The 15,314-nt window shown below is 39.9% G+C and overlaps 1 protein-coding gene across 9 annotated transcripts in view; it reads left to right on the top strand.

Annotated features, from left to right (window-relative positions):
• Positions 1–15,314, top strand: part of kmt2e (lysine (K)-specific methyltransferase 2E) — a 139,148-nt gene that overhangs the window by 41,322 nt on the left and 82,512 nt on the right. For 6 of the 9 annotated variants that reach the window (XR_005944726.1, XM_041202239.1, XM_041202246.1 and 3 more), the window contains exons 1-2: positions 580–764; positions 14,159–14,363. Coding sequence is in view for 8 of the 9 variants with exons in the window: in XM_041202239.1 (XP_041058173.1) it covers positions 14,287–14,363 (77 nt within the window). In the remaining variant the exon portion in view is untranslated. Of the gene's footprint in view, positions 1–579; positions 765–14,158; positions 14,364–15,314 lie in introns of those variants that run through there. The other 3 variants (XM_041202241.1, XM_041202240.1, XM_041202245.1) reach the window with 1 other exon arrangement.

A 15,314-nucleotide genomic window follows, 5' to 3' on the forward strand; every position in this document is an offset into this window, starting at 1 on the left:
CTTTCTGTCCTTAGTGGCATGGCCAATTTATGCTGAATTGTGGACAGTCTTGAGTTGTGAATTGCATCAAGTAGGAACAGCCAATGGCACTTAAGTTATATAATGAATGATGGAAAAAGGAAATTTCACGTTTATGTAGAACAGTATTCTCCCAAGTCTGGGAATTAGATACACTTAATAGGGTACAAACAACTTTGGTCTTTATCTACTTGTGCTGTACTTTACCCAAGAAAAAGACCCTGTGCCCAAACTGGAGACACATTTTGTTGCCACAAGTGTGTTTAGATATAGCTGCAACCCCAGTGAACTCTGTAAAGTCAGACCAATAATTTCACAAAGGGCCATTAAACTGATAGAGATTTTCATACCATTGGCCTGAACTGGTGTTGATCCTAGGCCCCAGGAGTGAAGGGACAATGTACTGCCTTTTTAAAATATATTATGCGTTTAACATGGTGTTTTGGTAATATATGGTGCAGTAAGTTAATCATTTGCCTTATGATCTGTGTGCAAGTTTATAAATTAACTTACAGAGCAAATGCTATTTAATTTTAATATATTTTTGTGGTTATTTTGCAGGCTTTGTGGATGCACTTAGATGTTTGCAATGAGCACTGTGGCTGGCATGCCCCAGTGTTTTGGATGCCAATGTATAGGACTCCGTAGAAGTCGATTTTATCAACAGCGAACGTCATGAGCATAGCGTTCCCAATAGGGTTTGACACAACAGAGACCTCATATTTGGAAATGGCTGCAGGCTCAGAGTAAGCAATTTTATGGTTGATATGTGTACCTTTTATATTTGAGAATGCTACATTCTCAATATAATGTTCATTCAAAATAATATTATTAACCTACAGTTTCTGCTTGGTTGACTAGACTGTAGAAAATACTTTTGTTGTCCTGTGAAGTTTAGTTGATTTTTTCTTTAGAAAGATTTATTTATTTTTTAAAATCTGCAATGAATGAATTTTAATTATTTAAGTGTTGTGTTAGTTTTCATGCCAGATAGTTTCTGTGTCGCTGGTGACTCCTGTCAGATGATCGCACGCTTAGTATGGGGGTGGGAAGCTGAGGAGGCTGAGTAGCCACAAAGAGTCCCTGTGCGTCTTAAGGGAAGCATTGCTGCTTCTCCTGGACCTTGAGTTCTGAGAAAATTAGTTGTTAAATCAAGGCCTCTTCTGGCCAGTCAATTTCTGTCACCATGGTTCTGCTGTTGGGCTGCAAACAATGCAGGTCTCCTGCAGACGTTTTTGTTAAGATAGCATTGTGATGCTTATAATGTCATCAAGCCATGAGGAGAGTCTTGACTGACTTGAAAGTTGGCGAAGATAGGATGGTGCCCTGAAGACGGCAAGTTGACTTGATTTAATGTAAACCCCTCAAACGCATCATTCTTGCTAGTGAGGAGCATTAAAATTGAGGCCTTTATGTCTGTGATATAGTCTTGCCCACTGAGCCATCAGTCACAGAGGGTTCTGACCAATCAAGGAACTTGCCTTCTTTCCGAATACCTGTCAGTTGAAATTCCTATCAGTGATTTCAGCACCTATTTTTTGGAGACCAGGAGACCACTGTTCCCTGAGATTGAAACCATATCAAATGTTCCATGAAGCATCAGCTCTCTCCAGTTGCCGTAATTAGCACATTTGAGTCCTGGATATGGTTAAGAGCAGCAGAATTGGGCCATTGCAGTCATCTGTGAACGTACAGGTGTCTCAGCAAGTCGGACAGATTGGCAAATCAATTTCTGTACACACAGAGCAGGAGGATAACCCCTCCCTGGTGTAAGTGTGATCATGTTTTAAAGGCCTGGATGATTGTGTAATCCAGGGGTTCTCTACCTTTAGCCCTATTGTAGCTGAGTGGCCTGTTGTGCAGACTGAATAAGAAACAGCAGTGTCTGTAAGACAGTGCCATCTCTAACAACATTGAGATTTATAGGATGCTAAATTATGCTCCACACCCCCCAGGTAGAGAACAGGAGACTATCAATGGGTCCTACTTTTATGGACTTACAGGAAGGATTTGATAAAGCCCCTCATAACAAACTGTTAACTAAAGTTGAAGCCCATGGAATTGAAGGCAAATCATTAATCTGGTTAGGAAATTGGGTGAGGGACAGGAGACAGGGAATAAGAATAAAGAGCAGGTTCTAATTGGCAGGATGTGACTAGTGGTGCCCCTTAAGGATCTCTGTTGGAGCGTTATCTATTCATTGTATTTATTAATGACCTAAATGATGGGATAGAAAACCACATATCCAAATTTGCAAACAACACCAAGATAGTCAGGATTGTAAGCAGTGTAGATGGAAGGATAAAATAACAAAGAGACATTGTTAGATTAAAGAATGGGGACAGTGTGACAGAAGGATTTCATTATAGGGCAAATGTGAGGTTTGGATCTAAATCACAGTACATCCTAAATAGCTAGAAAAGCTAGAAATAATGAAAAGAGACCCCTGGGTTCAGGTACATAAATGTCATGAACAGGTATAGGAAAATAATCAAAAGGGCTAATGGTTGCTGGCCTTTATATGTAAAGGACTAGAATACAAGGGGCTAGAAGTCAGGTTTCAACTGCATAGAGCCCTGATCAGACCACACTATGAGCAGCTCTGGGCATCACACCTTAGGAAGGATATACTGACCTGGGAGGGCATGCAGCAAATAAGGCATCATTTTCCAGGTAGATATTTAGATGTCATAATGTTTTGTGTACTGCAGTTGAGAATACTACTGAGCAGAAGAACTACACAATCATCACTTACTACAGATTTTATGGAGGAGTCGTCTATTTTGTTTGTTTACCCTCCTAAATTTAAAAATATGTCCTAATTCTTGTGCAGAATTCCAAGCTAAAGTATGGCAAAGGTTAGATGCTGCGTAAAATTAAATTTTGCCTGCCACTGAATCAATTTCGCCTTAGCAGATTCATGTTGTATTCATATGATATGCATAAGTATCATGTGCCAGGACGGCAAGTTTTTCAATAGCATATATACTGGCAACAAAGGAAAGAAAAGATCAATGTTGTTATACGTATTTCCATTCCAACCATTTCCTAGTGCAATGATCAAAAACAAATGTATAACCCTATAATTCCAATCAGTGTTATTTCACTTTTTATTGCATAAAGGTGATAGAAAATGTGTGTGTTGCAATAGTTTACTCATGAATTGATGTTTGTGTGGACTGGCTTGCCCTGTTGTTCCATGATCAGTTCAAATTATCTGAAATGTAATATTTGGTTTATAAATTTGATCAACCGTGTGTGTCCCTTAAATAGAAATTTGAGTGATAATGTTATTCCAAATGGGAAGCAATTTCCTCTCTCATGGGTGAATCAAAATTATAAAACTGTTCTTTTCAAATGTGTGAGATCCTGCTGTACCTCATGCGTGCATGAAATCTGTTGTTCAGAAGTTGTTTTCCTTGAATAATTTGCTATCTTTATGTTGGAAATAAAAATGTAATTGTCGTAAGCCAATCTACACTAAAATGTAAATTATTTCCCTCCTTGAAATATAATATTGTGGAAAATGTTTCTCCTTATTTATCAAAATACATCATAATTTTCAACACTATTAAATCTTCCCTTAGCCGCTCTGCTCTCCAGGAAACCATGCCAGTTTCCCGAGTAGTTGCACACATCCCTGATGTTATTCTAGTGATTCTCTTCTGCACTCTCTCCAAGGCCTTGACATCCTTCCTAATGTTTGAGGCCCAGAATTGAGCACAGTACTCCAGCTGAGGCCTAACAACTGATACATAAAGATTTAGCATAACTTCTGTGCTTTTGTTGTCTATTTGCCTCTATTTATAAAGTCAAGAATCATAAATTATTTTTAACAGCTTTATCAACTTCTGCCACTTTCAAAGATTTATGTACGTGAAGCCTCCTAGATAACTCCTTAATGCTAGACTCCTCTTCCTTCCTGAACCCCTTTGAAAATTGTATAATTTAATTTATACTGCTGCTTGCATTCTGCTTCCCAAAATGCATCACTTTAAACTTCTCTGTATCAATTTATTTCTGCTACACATCTGTCTACTTCATCAGTCTATGTCCTCCTGAAACCTTCTATCCTTCTCACTGTTTGCTACTTTTCCAAGTTTTTTTATCATCTGCAAACATTGAAATGTTCTGCCCTACATCCAAGTCCAGGTCAGTAATTTGTATCAAGAAGAGCAATGGACCTAATGCAGACCCCTGAGGAAGTCACCATTGTATACTTCCCTCTTGTCTGAAAAACACATGTGCATCACTATCCTCTGCTTTCTGTCTCTTCATCAATTTTGTAACCATGCTGCCATTACCTTTTTAATCCTGTGGACTTCAATTTTGCAAACAAATCAATTGTGATATTTTATGAAACATCTTTTGAAAGTGTGAATATACACTTGTGGTACCTTCATCAACCAGAACCACAATCTGTAATCTCATGACCTGTGTATCCCTCACTCTATCATTACCATCAAGCCAGGGGATGAACTCTGGTTCAGTGAGGAGTGCAGGAGCAGCAGCATTAGTGCCAGCGATGTGCCAACCTGGTGAAGCTGCAACACAGGATTTCATGCATGCTAAACGACAGAAATAGCATATGATCGAGTAATGTGATCCAACAACTGATGCATCAGATAAAAGCTCTGCAGTCCTGCCACATTTATCAATGTTGACAGATAAATGGTAGGAGGTGGCTCCACAAACCTTCCCATCCTCAATGGTGGTGGAACCCAGCACATCATTTCAGACTACAAGGCTGAAACATTTGCAGCCATCTTCAGCCAGAAGTGCTAAGTGGATGATCTATCTCGGCCCTCTCCTGAGGTCCCCAGCATCTCTGATGCCAGCCTTCAGTCAATTCGATTTACTCCGTGTGATATCAAGAAACAGCTGAAGGCACTAGATACAGCAAAGATTATGGGCCTTGACAATGTCCCAGCTGGAGTATTGAACGCTTGAGCTCTAGACTCAACCACACCCCAAGCCAACCTGTTCTAGTACAGCTACAAACTGGCATCCACCTGACAATGTGGACAATTGTCCAGTAATGTCCAATCCACAAGGAGAAGGACAAACCCAATCCAGCCAATTATTGCTCCATCAGTCTACGTTCAGTCATCGGCACAGAAATGGAAGGTGTCATTGATAGTGCTATTAAGCGGCAGTTATTCAGCAATAACCTCACCAATGCGCAATTTGTGTCCCTCCAGGACATTCCATCCCAGATCTCGATACAGATTTGGTGCAAACATGGACAGAAAAGTTAAATTCCAGAGATAAAGAGAGAGTGACTATCCTTGGCATCAAAGCAGCTTTTGACAGAGAATAGCATCAAGGAGTCTAGCAAAACTGAAGTCAATGGAAATCCAATAGACAACTATCCATTGGTTAGAGTCATACCTAGCACAAAGGAAGATTGTGGTTTTTGAAGGCCAATCATCTTAGACCCAGAACAACACTGTAGGAGTTCCCCAGGATAGTAACCTAAGCGCAACCATCATAGCTGCTTCATCAAGACCTTCCCCACATTATAAGGTCAGTAGATGGAATTTTTGATGATGATTGCAGTGTGAAGCAGTCCACACTTGCATGTAGCAAGATCTGGGCAACATTCAGGCCTGGGTTGATAAGTGGCAAATAACATTCATACCACCTAAGTGCCAGGCAAAACTATCCCCAACAAGAGAGAATCTAACCATCTCCCCTTGACATTCTACAGCATTACTATCGCTGAATCCCTCACCATTCATATCCTTATGTTTACCATTGACTAGAAACTTAACTGGACCAGCGATGTAAATACTGTGGCTACAAGGGGAGGTCAGAGGCTAAGAATTGTGCGACAAGTTACTCACCTCCCGACTCCTCATGACCTGTCCTGCATCTACAAGGCGCAAGTCAGGAGTGTGATGGAATTTTCCCTATTGGCCTGGATGATTGCAGCTCCAACAATACTTTAATCTTTACACCATCCAGGACAAAGCACTCTGGTTGATTGGCACCCCATTCATCAACTTAAAAGATTCACTGCCTCCATCACCAGTGCACAGTGGCACCCATCAAACTCCCTCTGGCACTATCAAAACCTGACACCTCTGCTGCCTAGAAAGTCAAAGGAAGCAGTTGTATGGGAACACCGCCACTTCCAAACCACAGACCATCTTGACTTAGAATCATTCCTTCTCTGTTACTGGGTCAAAAATCTGGAACTTCTTTCCTTATAAGACTGTGGCTATGCCTACATCACATAGACTGTAGTGGTTCAAGAAGGTAGCCAACCACCACCACCTCAAGTGCAATTAGCTATGGCAACAAATGTTGGCCTGACCAGTGACATTCACAAGCCTTCTCTGTATTTCTGTCTCTGTGCCTCTCTCTTGTCCCCAGTCTTCCTCCTGCCCACTCTCCCCTGTCATCCTTCTCTCTCACACAGCAACCCCACCCCTGCCAGTGTCTGGAGCAATCTTGCATACATCCCATCTGAACCAAATATTTTTTCTACTTTGAACACTTCTAAATTCCCCCTTATTATCCAATATTTTCTCCAATTTCTCCAGTGTCACATTGCAACATCCTCTTTTAAAGACAAGTATAAGGTATTTATTCAGTATCTCAGCAACATTCTCTTTCCACAAAAAGGTTTTCTTTTTGGAAAATTTTCTTTTAATCACAGCCATTATTTGACGAAGCTTTCATCCAAACTTTAGTGTTCCCTTTTATATCACCCATGAATGTATTATCATACTCTTTTGCTTATTTCCTTTTTGTTATTCCCTGCACTTTCTGCATCCTGCTTGATTACTGTGTTATGAACTTGACTTTTGTCATAAGTCCTATTTTTCTATGTTTATACATTAAGTGTCTTCACTCACCCAAGGACCTGTATTTTTGGATGCCCTTCCTTTTTCCCTGAGGACTAGATCACTTGGTATAGATGAGATTAAACCTGGAATTTATCTGACAATGAAGTTAGCCACTGAGGCATCAAGGTAGCCCTTAGATAGCTCATGTTAAGGTTTTTGCCTTAGTCTCCTGATATCAAACACTAGAAACATTATGAATGATCTTTCACCACTTTCTTGATTTTTCCACACTCACCCCCAACTTATACACTGCCCTATTTACTGGACTGTGATTTCCAGGTGACATTTGGTGGAATGGCAGGAGTGAAGTTCTGGCCAGGAAACTGGGCTTCCCCAAATGCTGTGGAGTTTTAACATGTATGCATGTTTTTATCTTACATGGATTCCCTGTTGGAAGTCACCCTGACTGACAGGCTTGGCACCTTTTTTGGTGGGGAATGCTCCTGAAGGGGCAGCAGCCCAGGAACAGTTAGGTTTCCTGTTCCTTATAATAGAGAATGTGAGTGGAAGGTGGGGTGGGGGATAGGGGTAGGTGGGGTGGGGGATAGGGGTAGGTGGGGTGGGGGATAGGGGTAGGTGTGGTGGATACACTATGGTTTGAAACGTTGGGGATGATCACGTGGGATCAGAGAGAGATTGGGGACAGATGGCAATTTGGTGACTGCTGTGGCCAGTGGAGTGCTTGGTGATCATGGGGGCTGGGGATCTGATTGAGTGGAGTGGAGAACAGGTTTTTCTGTGGGTGCCAGGAGGAAGCTCTCCCGACTCAGAAGCAGAGCTGAAAAAGTACTTGCCTTTTCCTGCAACAGTCCTTACTCCTTTTAACTGCTAGATTTCTGGAGGCTCAAGAAGACCAGGCAGCCACTGTTAAAGGAAAGGAGATAATATTGGAGGCACAAAGTCTCATTAAAATATTCAAATGAGTGATCTGCCTCTTGGGGGAGGGTTGGCAGTCATCGTCCACCTGCTTTCACCTCCATTAAAACTTGGAGAGTGGGTTGGGTTCACAGAATCGCAATGCAGAAGAGGCCCTATGGCCCATCGAGTATGCACCGACAGGAGAAACACCTGACCTACCTACCTAATCCCATTTACCAGCACTTGGCCCATAGCCTTGAATGTTATGACGTGCCAAGTGCTCATCCAGGTACTTTTTAAAGGCTGTGAGGCAACTTGCCTCCACCATCCTCCCGGGCTGTGCATTCCAGACTGTCATCACACTCTGGGTAAAAAAGGTTTTCCTCACATCCCCCCTAAACCTTCTGCCCCTCACCTTAAACTTATGCCCCTTTGTGACTGACCCGTCAACTAAGGGGAACAGCTGCTCCCTATCCATCCTGTCCATGCCCCTCATAATCTTGTACACCTCGATCAGGTCGCCCCTCAAGTCTTCCCTGCTCCAACGAAAACAATCCAAGTCTATCCAGCCTCTCTTCATAAATGTTTCATCCCAGGCAACATCCTGGTGAATCTCCTCTGCACCCCCTCCAGTGCAATCACATCCTTCCTATAATGTGGCCACCAGAACTGCACACAGTGTTCCAGCTGTGGCCTCACCAAGGTTCTATACAACTCCAACATGACCTCCCTACTTTTGTAATCTATGCCTCGGTTAACAAAGGCAAGTGTCCCATGTGCCTTTTTCACCACCCCACTAACATGCCCCTCTGCCTTCAGAGATCTATGGACACACACGCCAAGATCCCTTTGTTCCTCAGAACTTCCTAGTGTCATGCCATTCATTGAATACTTCCTTGTCAAATTACTCCTTCCAAAGTGTATCAGCTCACACTTTTCAGGGTTAAATTCCATCTGCCACTTATCTGCCCATTTGACCATCCCATCTATACCTTCCTGTAGCCCAAGACACTCAACCTCACTGTTAACCACCCGGCCAATCTTTGAGTTAGGGCTTGAGATTTTTAGCTCTGACTTGACTCAAACCCACCTGACCCACCTGTTCTTGAGGTTAAAATTACCTCCAGTTTTCAAAACTGTATTGCTGATACTGCAGATGGGGAAGTACTTTAAATAGCATTCTTGTGTGTTACTCCTGAGATCTGTTGCCAAGATTACTTCTGAGTGGGGCGTAATACTGCATTTTATTTCAGGTTTATTGCAAACCTTGAGTGGGGTGTAATACTGCAGTTTATTTCAGGTTTATCGCAAACCTTGATGTTGAGAATTGAGTGACAAAGAGGTTTGGATGGACATTAGTTACATCTTTGAGTATAAAACAGTTGTGTTACCTCTCTCATATAATGTTCACCTTTTACATACCATAATAAATTTAAAGTAAATGTATGTGTAAATGGATAGTGTTGTAATATTATTAAGTTATTCAAGTACTATTGAAATAGCCCAACTCTTGCAATATTACAATTCAAACACTTAAATCCAAAATTACCTGGAAAAACTCAGCAGGTCTGGCAGCATCGACGGAGAAGAAAAGAGTTGACGTTTTGAGTCCTCATGACCCTTCGACAGAACTGTAGGACTCGAAACGTCAACTCTTTTCTTCTCCGCCGATGCTGCCAGACCTGCTGAGTTTTTCCAGGTAATTCTGTTTTTGTTTTGGATTTCCAGCATCCACAGTTTTTTGTTTTTTGTTTTTATCTCTTAAATCCAACAGCTGTTTTTCAGACTCAGTCTTTTCAAGTTAACAGCTAACCCAGTGTGATTCTGAGATTGAACACTTTTTGCTGTAATTTTGGTGTTAATGTCAGAATTAATTTTATAATAGTATTACTTTACCCTTCAACAAAAATAAAAATTTATTCAGTTGAATCATTTTTTTGCCTTAAATATTTGTAATTGAAAGATTGGAAGCCTACAGAGCAAAAGTGAGTGGTCAACATAATTTTAGTCCGTGCATTGTGGCAGAGTTACTGCTATTGTCTTCTCAATAGATTATGTATTTTTTCCCCATTTCGTTGCCCAGTTTTGCCTGGGTGTCTACTTATAATGATTTGGTAGAACCTTTCAGCTAGGGAAAAAAAATCACCATAGCGCATGACATGTCAGCTTAGAAAATAGCACAACTGTTTGATGATATCCACTAAGTGGTTGATAAGTTCTTTGGATCTGATGTTGATCCTTTCTTGTGGATAATCATGGTGTTTGCTGCTAAATAGAACATCAGCAGTTCATAGGCATGGTTGAGCCAGGAGGGCAGCTGGTCCTTCCCACTGGCTTTTAAAAACAAAACTAATGTTCCTTGCATTGGTAATGTTTCTAGAAATAACATTCTTGAGAAGATATTTAACTTTGTGTTTTAATGTTGATGATAGGGTTACCACATTTGATTGAACTTTTGGTACTTTGAATTTTTGATCACTCATTAAATACAGTGCTGATTAACCTCATCTGAAGATGTAAGGCATTTCATTAGGGGAGAGCAGTGGGAATTAGCTTGATGCAAAAAACCGTATTGATTGCTTTACATGATCCCTAGAAATATTTGAAAATCATACTGATTAGAAACTTCTGCTTGATAAGCTGGTAAGATTTTACATCGCGACTTAATTAAAATTAAGCAATCAAAGAAGAATAAGTGATCTCTATATGAGTAAGCAATTTCCACACTGGAAGTGTTTAAGCTGCAGCACAACTTTTTCTTAAACTTTTTGGACAGGATGTTGTGCCTTGTACAAAATAATCTGCTTGATCTGAACGCTGACGAGATCTTTGCAACCAAACAACTTGCATTTATATAGTGCCTTTAATGTAATAAAATGTTCTGAGGCAATTCACAGGAACAATATCAAATAAAATGTGACACAGAACCACAGAAGGGGATATTAAGGCAGGTGTGGTAGATTTTAAGGAGTGTCTTAAAGGAGAAAAGATAGGTAGAGAGATTTAGGAAGGAAATTCCACAACTTAGAGCTACAGCAGCTAAAGGCTGACAGGTGGCATACCTACCTGAGGTAGTAACTTCATCTTTAGACTTGTCTTACAGCCAAACTTTAAATGGTGCTTGGGAAAGAAAAAAATGGCCAAGAGTGCCAAATGCTGTTTTAACGATTACTGATATAATGGACAAGCCAGTCAATTCTTGACTTAAGTAATTATTACATCAACGAGGAGTGAATGATGTGGGTGAGGCTGTTACCAGTCACAGACTCTGTTAACCCCACAATAAGGAAAGCAATGATTCATGTCACAGCCAGGAATGTGTTCTTTATAACCTAGATGCAGTGGCAAGATGGCAGTTAACCAGTTGCTCTTCTTTTGGAGGATGCTGTGTCTTATGGTTATGTTGCTGTTTTTACTGTCTTTCATATTCTACTTGCCTCCGTTTTTCAGTTCTTACGGTTATATCTGTGCATCTATTTTTCTTGCTTCACTTATCAGTGTCTCTGTCAGTTTTAATCCTTCTCCCAACCAGCATGGCCATTATTATAAATTACTACTTCCCTATCTCTCCATCCTTATTTTTTTTGTCTGTCTGACATACTTGCAATTAGCATTATAAAGAGTGTAGTATTATAAAAGCAGTGGGGCTAGCAGGAGTGTAGGCTGGGCTGGAAGGTCTTGGAACAGAGCATTGGCGAATACAGTTTCAAGCCAAGTTTCTAATTGCCAGTTAATTTTTTAAAAGCTTTCCGTGCAGTGCAAAAGCATAAAGAGTGGGAGAAGATAGCAGGCCATATAGTGAAGGAGGGCAGAGGAAGTTGGCAGGAACTACGAATGAGATGGAGATGGCACCTGCTGGCTGGGAACCAATGAAAAGACAGCCAGCATGATTGGAAGGGTAACTGGAGGTGGTAGGAATCAGGGACTGCAAGAAGAGAAAGTAATCTCGCCAAAATTAAAATGGGAAAAAATTGTTTTGTGTAATATTGGGGAAATAAAAAAATTAGCTGATTTAGAGAGAAAGTGAGGCAACAACTTGTAGACCAGTGTAACCTACGCCAGAGCGCCATCTTGTGGAAGCAGATTACCGTTATAACTTCATATGACAGCACCATCTTGTGATCAGGGGTCTGTAATTTTAGAATTATGGGTAAATGTTGACCTTTACTCAAGAATTATAACATACGAAGTCAGGGCAAAGTGATCAGGAAATGCATATCATATGCGAGTGTTTTAATACATGCATAGATATCGATAGATTGTATACAGAAAAATATAAAGACTATAGGGCTGGCAAACATTTTTTAAAAACTGAGTTACGTTTACTCTCAAAGCTTTTCATCTGTTAATCTTTTTTAATTAGGTATTTAATTGATGCAATTAATGCATCCATCTCTTTTAATTTTGTTTTGTGCATATTTTTGAATTGGAACAGAATCATTTTAAATTCCTGCAGTGTTACTACAAACTCTAGTGCAAAGTGTTAATAAATGAAGAAAGAGTTGGGAAAACGACCCTGTTTTAACAATGAAAAATAAATAACTGGCCTAACTAAATTGAGCATAACCTTGGCACAAAATATTCAACTGAGCTATTAAGTAAAGAGGATATCTGAACGTCTTGTGCTCACTATTAGATACATCACAAGTCAACACGTTTAACAATTTTTAAATTAAAAGTTAATCTTTAATTTTTGCATTTAAAAGCTATGTAACCCAAATACCATAGGCTCAAGCCCTCTTTATTGACTGTAAACATAGTCCTGAAGTTCTACAACAAAACCTGTCCTGGGTTCCAATTTTCAGCAACTGGCAATTTTGCTGCATGAGTTCCCTTTGTTATATCTTTTTGCTCGTTATTATGAACAGGAATTGGGTGCCACCAACAGAAAGAGAAAAAAGTTCAGTGTGTTAATCTTTAGACTTGTGATAGGCAAAATCTTATTCTGAACTTAGTATTTTCCACAAATGACATGCTAACATAAAGTTGATCTATACCTGGAGCAGGAGGGTTATCTTATGAGGAAAGGGTGGACAGTTTAGGCTTGTATCTGCTGGAGTTTAGAAGAGTAAGAGGCGACTTGACTGAAACATTTAAGATCTTGAGGGTCTTGACAGGGTGGATGTGGAAAGGTTGTTACTTCTTGTGGGAAAATCTAGAACTAGGGGTCACCGTTTAAAAATAAGGGGTTGCTCATTTAAGACAGGGATGAGGAAAGATTTTTTCTCCAAGGGTCATGAGTCTTTGGAACTCTCTTCCTCAAAAGGCAATGGAAGCAGAGTCTTTCAATATTTTTAAGGCAGAGTTAGATAGATTCTTGATAAGCAGGGAGGTGAAAGATTAACAGTGGGAATGTGGAGTTGAAGTTACAATCAGATCAGCTATGACCCTACTGAATAGTGGAGCAGGCTCAAGAGGCCGAGTGGCCTACTGCTCTTAATCTGTGTGTTCGTATGTAAACAATGTATTTAAAAGATCACAGAAACTAATTGTGATTAATTTTTTTATTATTCATTCACGGGATGTGGGCGTTGCTGGCTAGGCCAGCATTTATTCCCCATCCCTAATTGCCCTTGAGAAGTGCCTTCTTGAACCACTGCAGCCCATGTGGTGTAGGTACATCCACAGTGCTATCAAGGAGGGCGTTCCAGAATTTTGACCCAGCGGCAGTGAAGGAACGGCAATATATTTCCAAGTTAGGTGTTGTATGGCTTGATGGGGAACTTCCAGGTGGTGGTGTTCCCATGCGTCTGCTGCCCTTGTCCTTCTAGATGGTAGAGGTTGTGGGTTTAGAAGGGGTCATCATTAACTGACTTATTCTGCAGAAATGTGCCTTTTGACATTCATGTAAACATTTATTTACAAGTTTAAGACTTTTAGCTATAAACCACCCCCCACCACCACCACCACCTCACTGGATATAGTTACTGCTAAATATATCCTTTTTTTCTGGGCATTGGATTTTCATTTTAAGCAGTACCATTTTCAAATGGTTGACGAGAGGAGCACACGTTGCCTGTAAGAACAGGGGAGTCACTGTAATACTTGTTAATTTTCTCCACTGTAAGACAGGCAGGAGGATGCAAAGCATTTTGACTTGGGCGGATAGAGAGAGTCAAAGAACCAGCATATGATCTTCATGATAAATAACATTTCATACAAATTCTGCACAAACTTAGTTATTGTGAAAATAACTCACCATAGAGTGTAAATATAGATAAATAGTTTGCAGCTGCAACTTCAAATATTTGTAGCTGAACCATTTCACTTGATTTCAGCACTAAGCAAGAGTTTGTTCATTAAATGTGTATTGAGCTATATTTACAGAATGTATACAATTTCATTACTGTTGATACAAACCAAACTTTGTTCTGTTCCCATTTCTCTCCCCACCCCCCACCCCCCAAACTTTCATACCACTGGAACAGCATTTCTGCTGGATTTTGTTCAGTGTCTGTGTAAACTATAAGGCAGTGAAAGAGGAACCCTCGTGCAGCTACTGTAACCCCGATGACTCAATGACCGCAGTGCTCACTTCATACCAAACAAGAAAGAAATGTATATTAAACCACATACCTTAAATGGGAAAGTCATCAATGTGTGTTGCAATTCAGCTTTCCAGTGTTGCACAAGGTGAGGCTTGTTACAATAGAAAGTTATTCCTTTTATACGTTGATCACTACATGTCATTCAACTAAAAATTGATCTGAAGATAAAAAATAGCTGTAATCTTTTTGCCTTTATTAGGATGAGGGTTGTGGTCTACTTTTTGCAGCTGTTGAGAAGAGAGGAGTAGCCCAAATCTTAAAAACATCAGGAAATATATTTTTGAGTTTGTTGTGCTTGCCAAACTTTAGAGTTTAAGCTTTCTTAAATACAAGCACCTCTGAGCAACAGAATGGAATGTATAGATCCAAGATTTTAATTCTGAGCTGTTTTCCAGTGTTGTGAGTACACATTTTTTTCCAGTGAGTGCATAACTAATGAGATTAAGCATCAGTTGACTGCTATCTCTTAATTTTGGGAAAATTGTCATATTCATTTATGAAGTCTTTGTTAGTACATTCCTACTAAGAAATCAGTATTATGTTGCAATACTTGTTTCTTTCTGCAGCAGAGTAGTTTTTACTTTGAGCAAGTGATTTAGCAGTGTTAAAGGATGTGAGCTCAACCATGTTGGTGACCACAACGAGGTTATTGTGCTTTCCGGCAGTTGGAAATAAGCAAAACGTGCTACAGTAATTTTCTGCTACTTCCGTGTTGGTTGATTGCTTTTCTGCTGCTGATCTATTGATTTAGACCGTCTCAAACTCAAAATTCTTCTTGGTTTTTTTGGCAAGTCTGATTATTATCTGTTCTTAACTCCATTTTTATAACTTTTTTTAAAAATCTTCTGTAATAGTTGCATAAATTATAGTTTTATTCATTTACAGAACTCAATTCCCATGTAGCTAACAACAATTGTAAAACAACATGTGCGAATTGTTGAAGGAACAGTAATAGTGTAAAAGCAATTACATCCTTGTTGGGTTAGTTTTATTTCTTTGTACATCATTTGTTACATGAATGTACACGCTATTGTGT

Source organism: Carcharodon carcharias, chromosome 13 (genome assembly GCF_017639515.1).
Source record: "Carcharodon carcharias isolate sCarCar2 chromosome 13, sCarCar2.pri, whole genome shotgun sequence".
NCBI lineage: Eukaryota > Metazoa > Chordata > Chondrichthyes > Lamniformes > Lamnidae > Carcharodon > Carcharodon carcharias.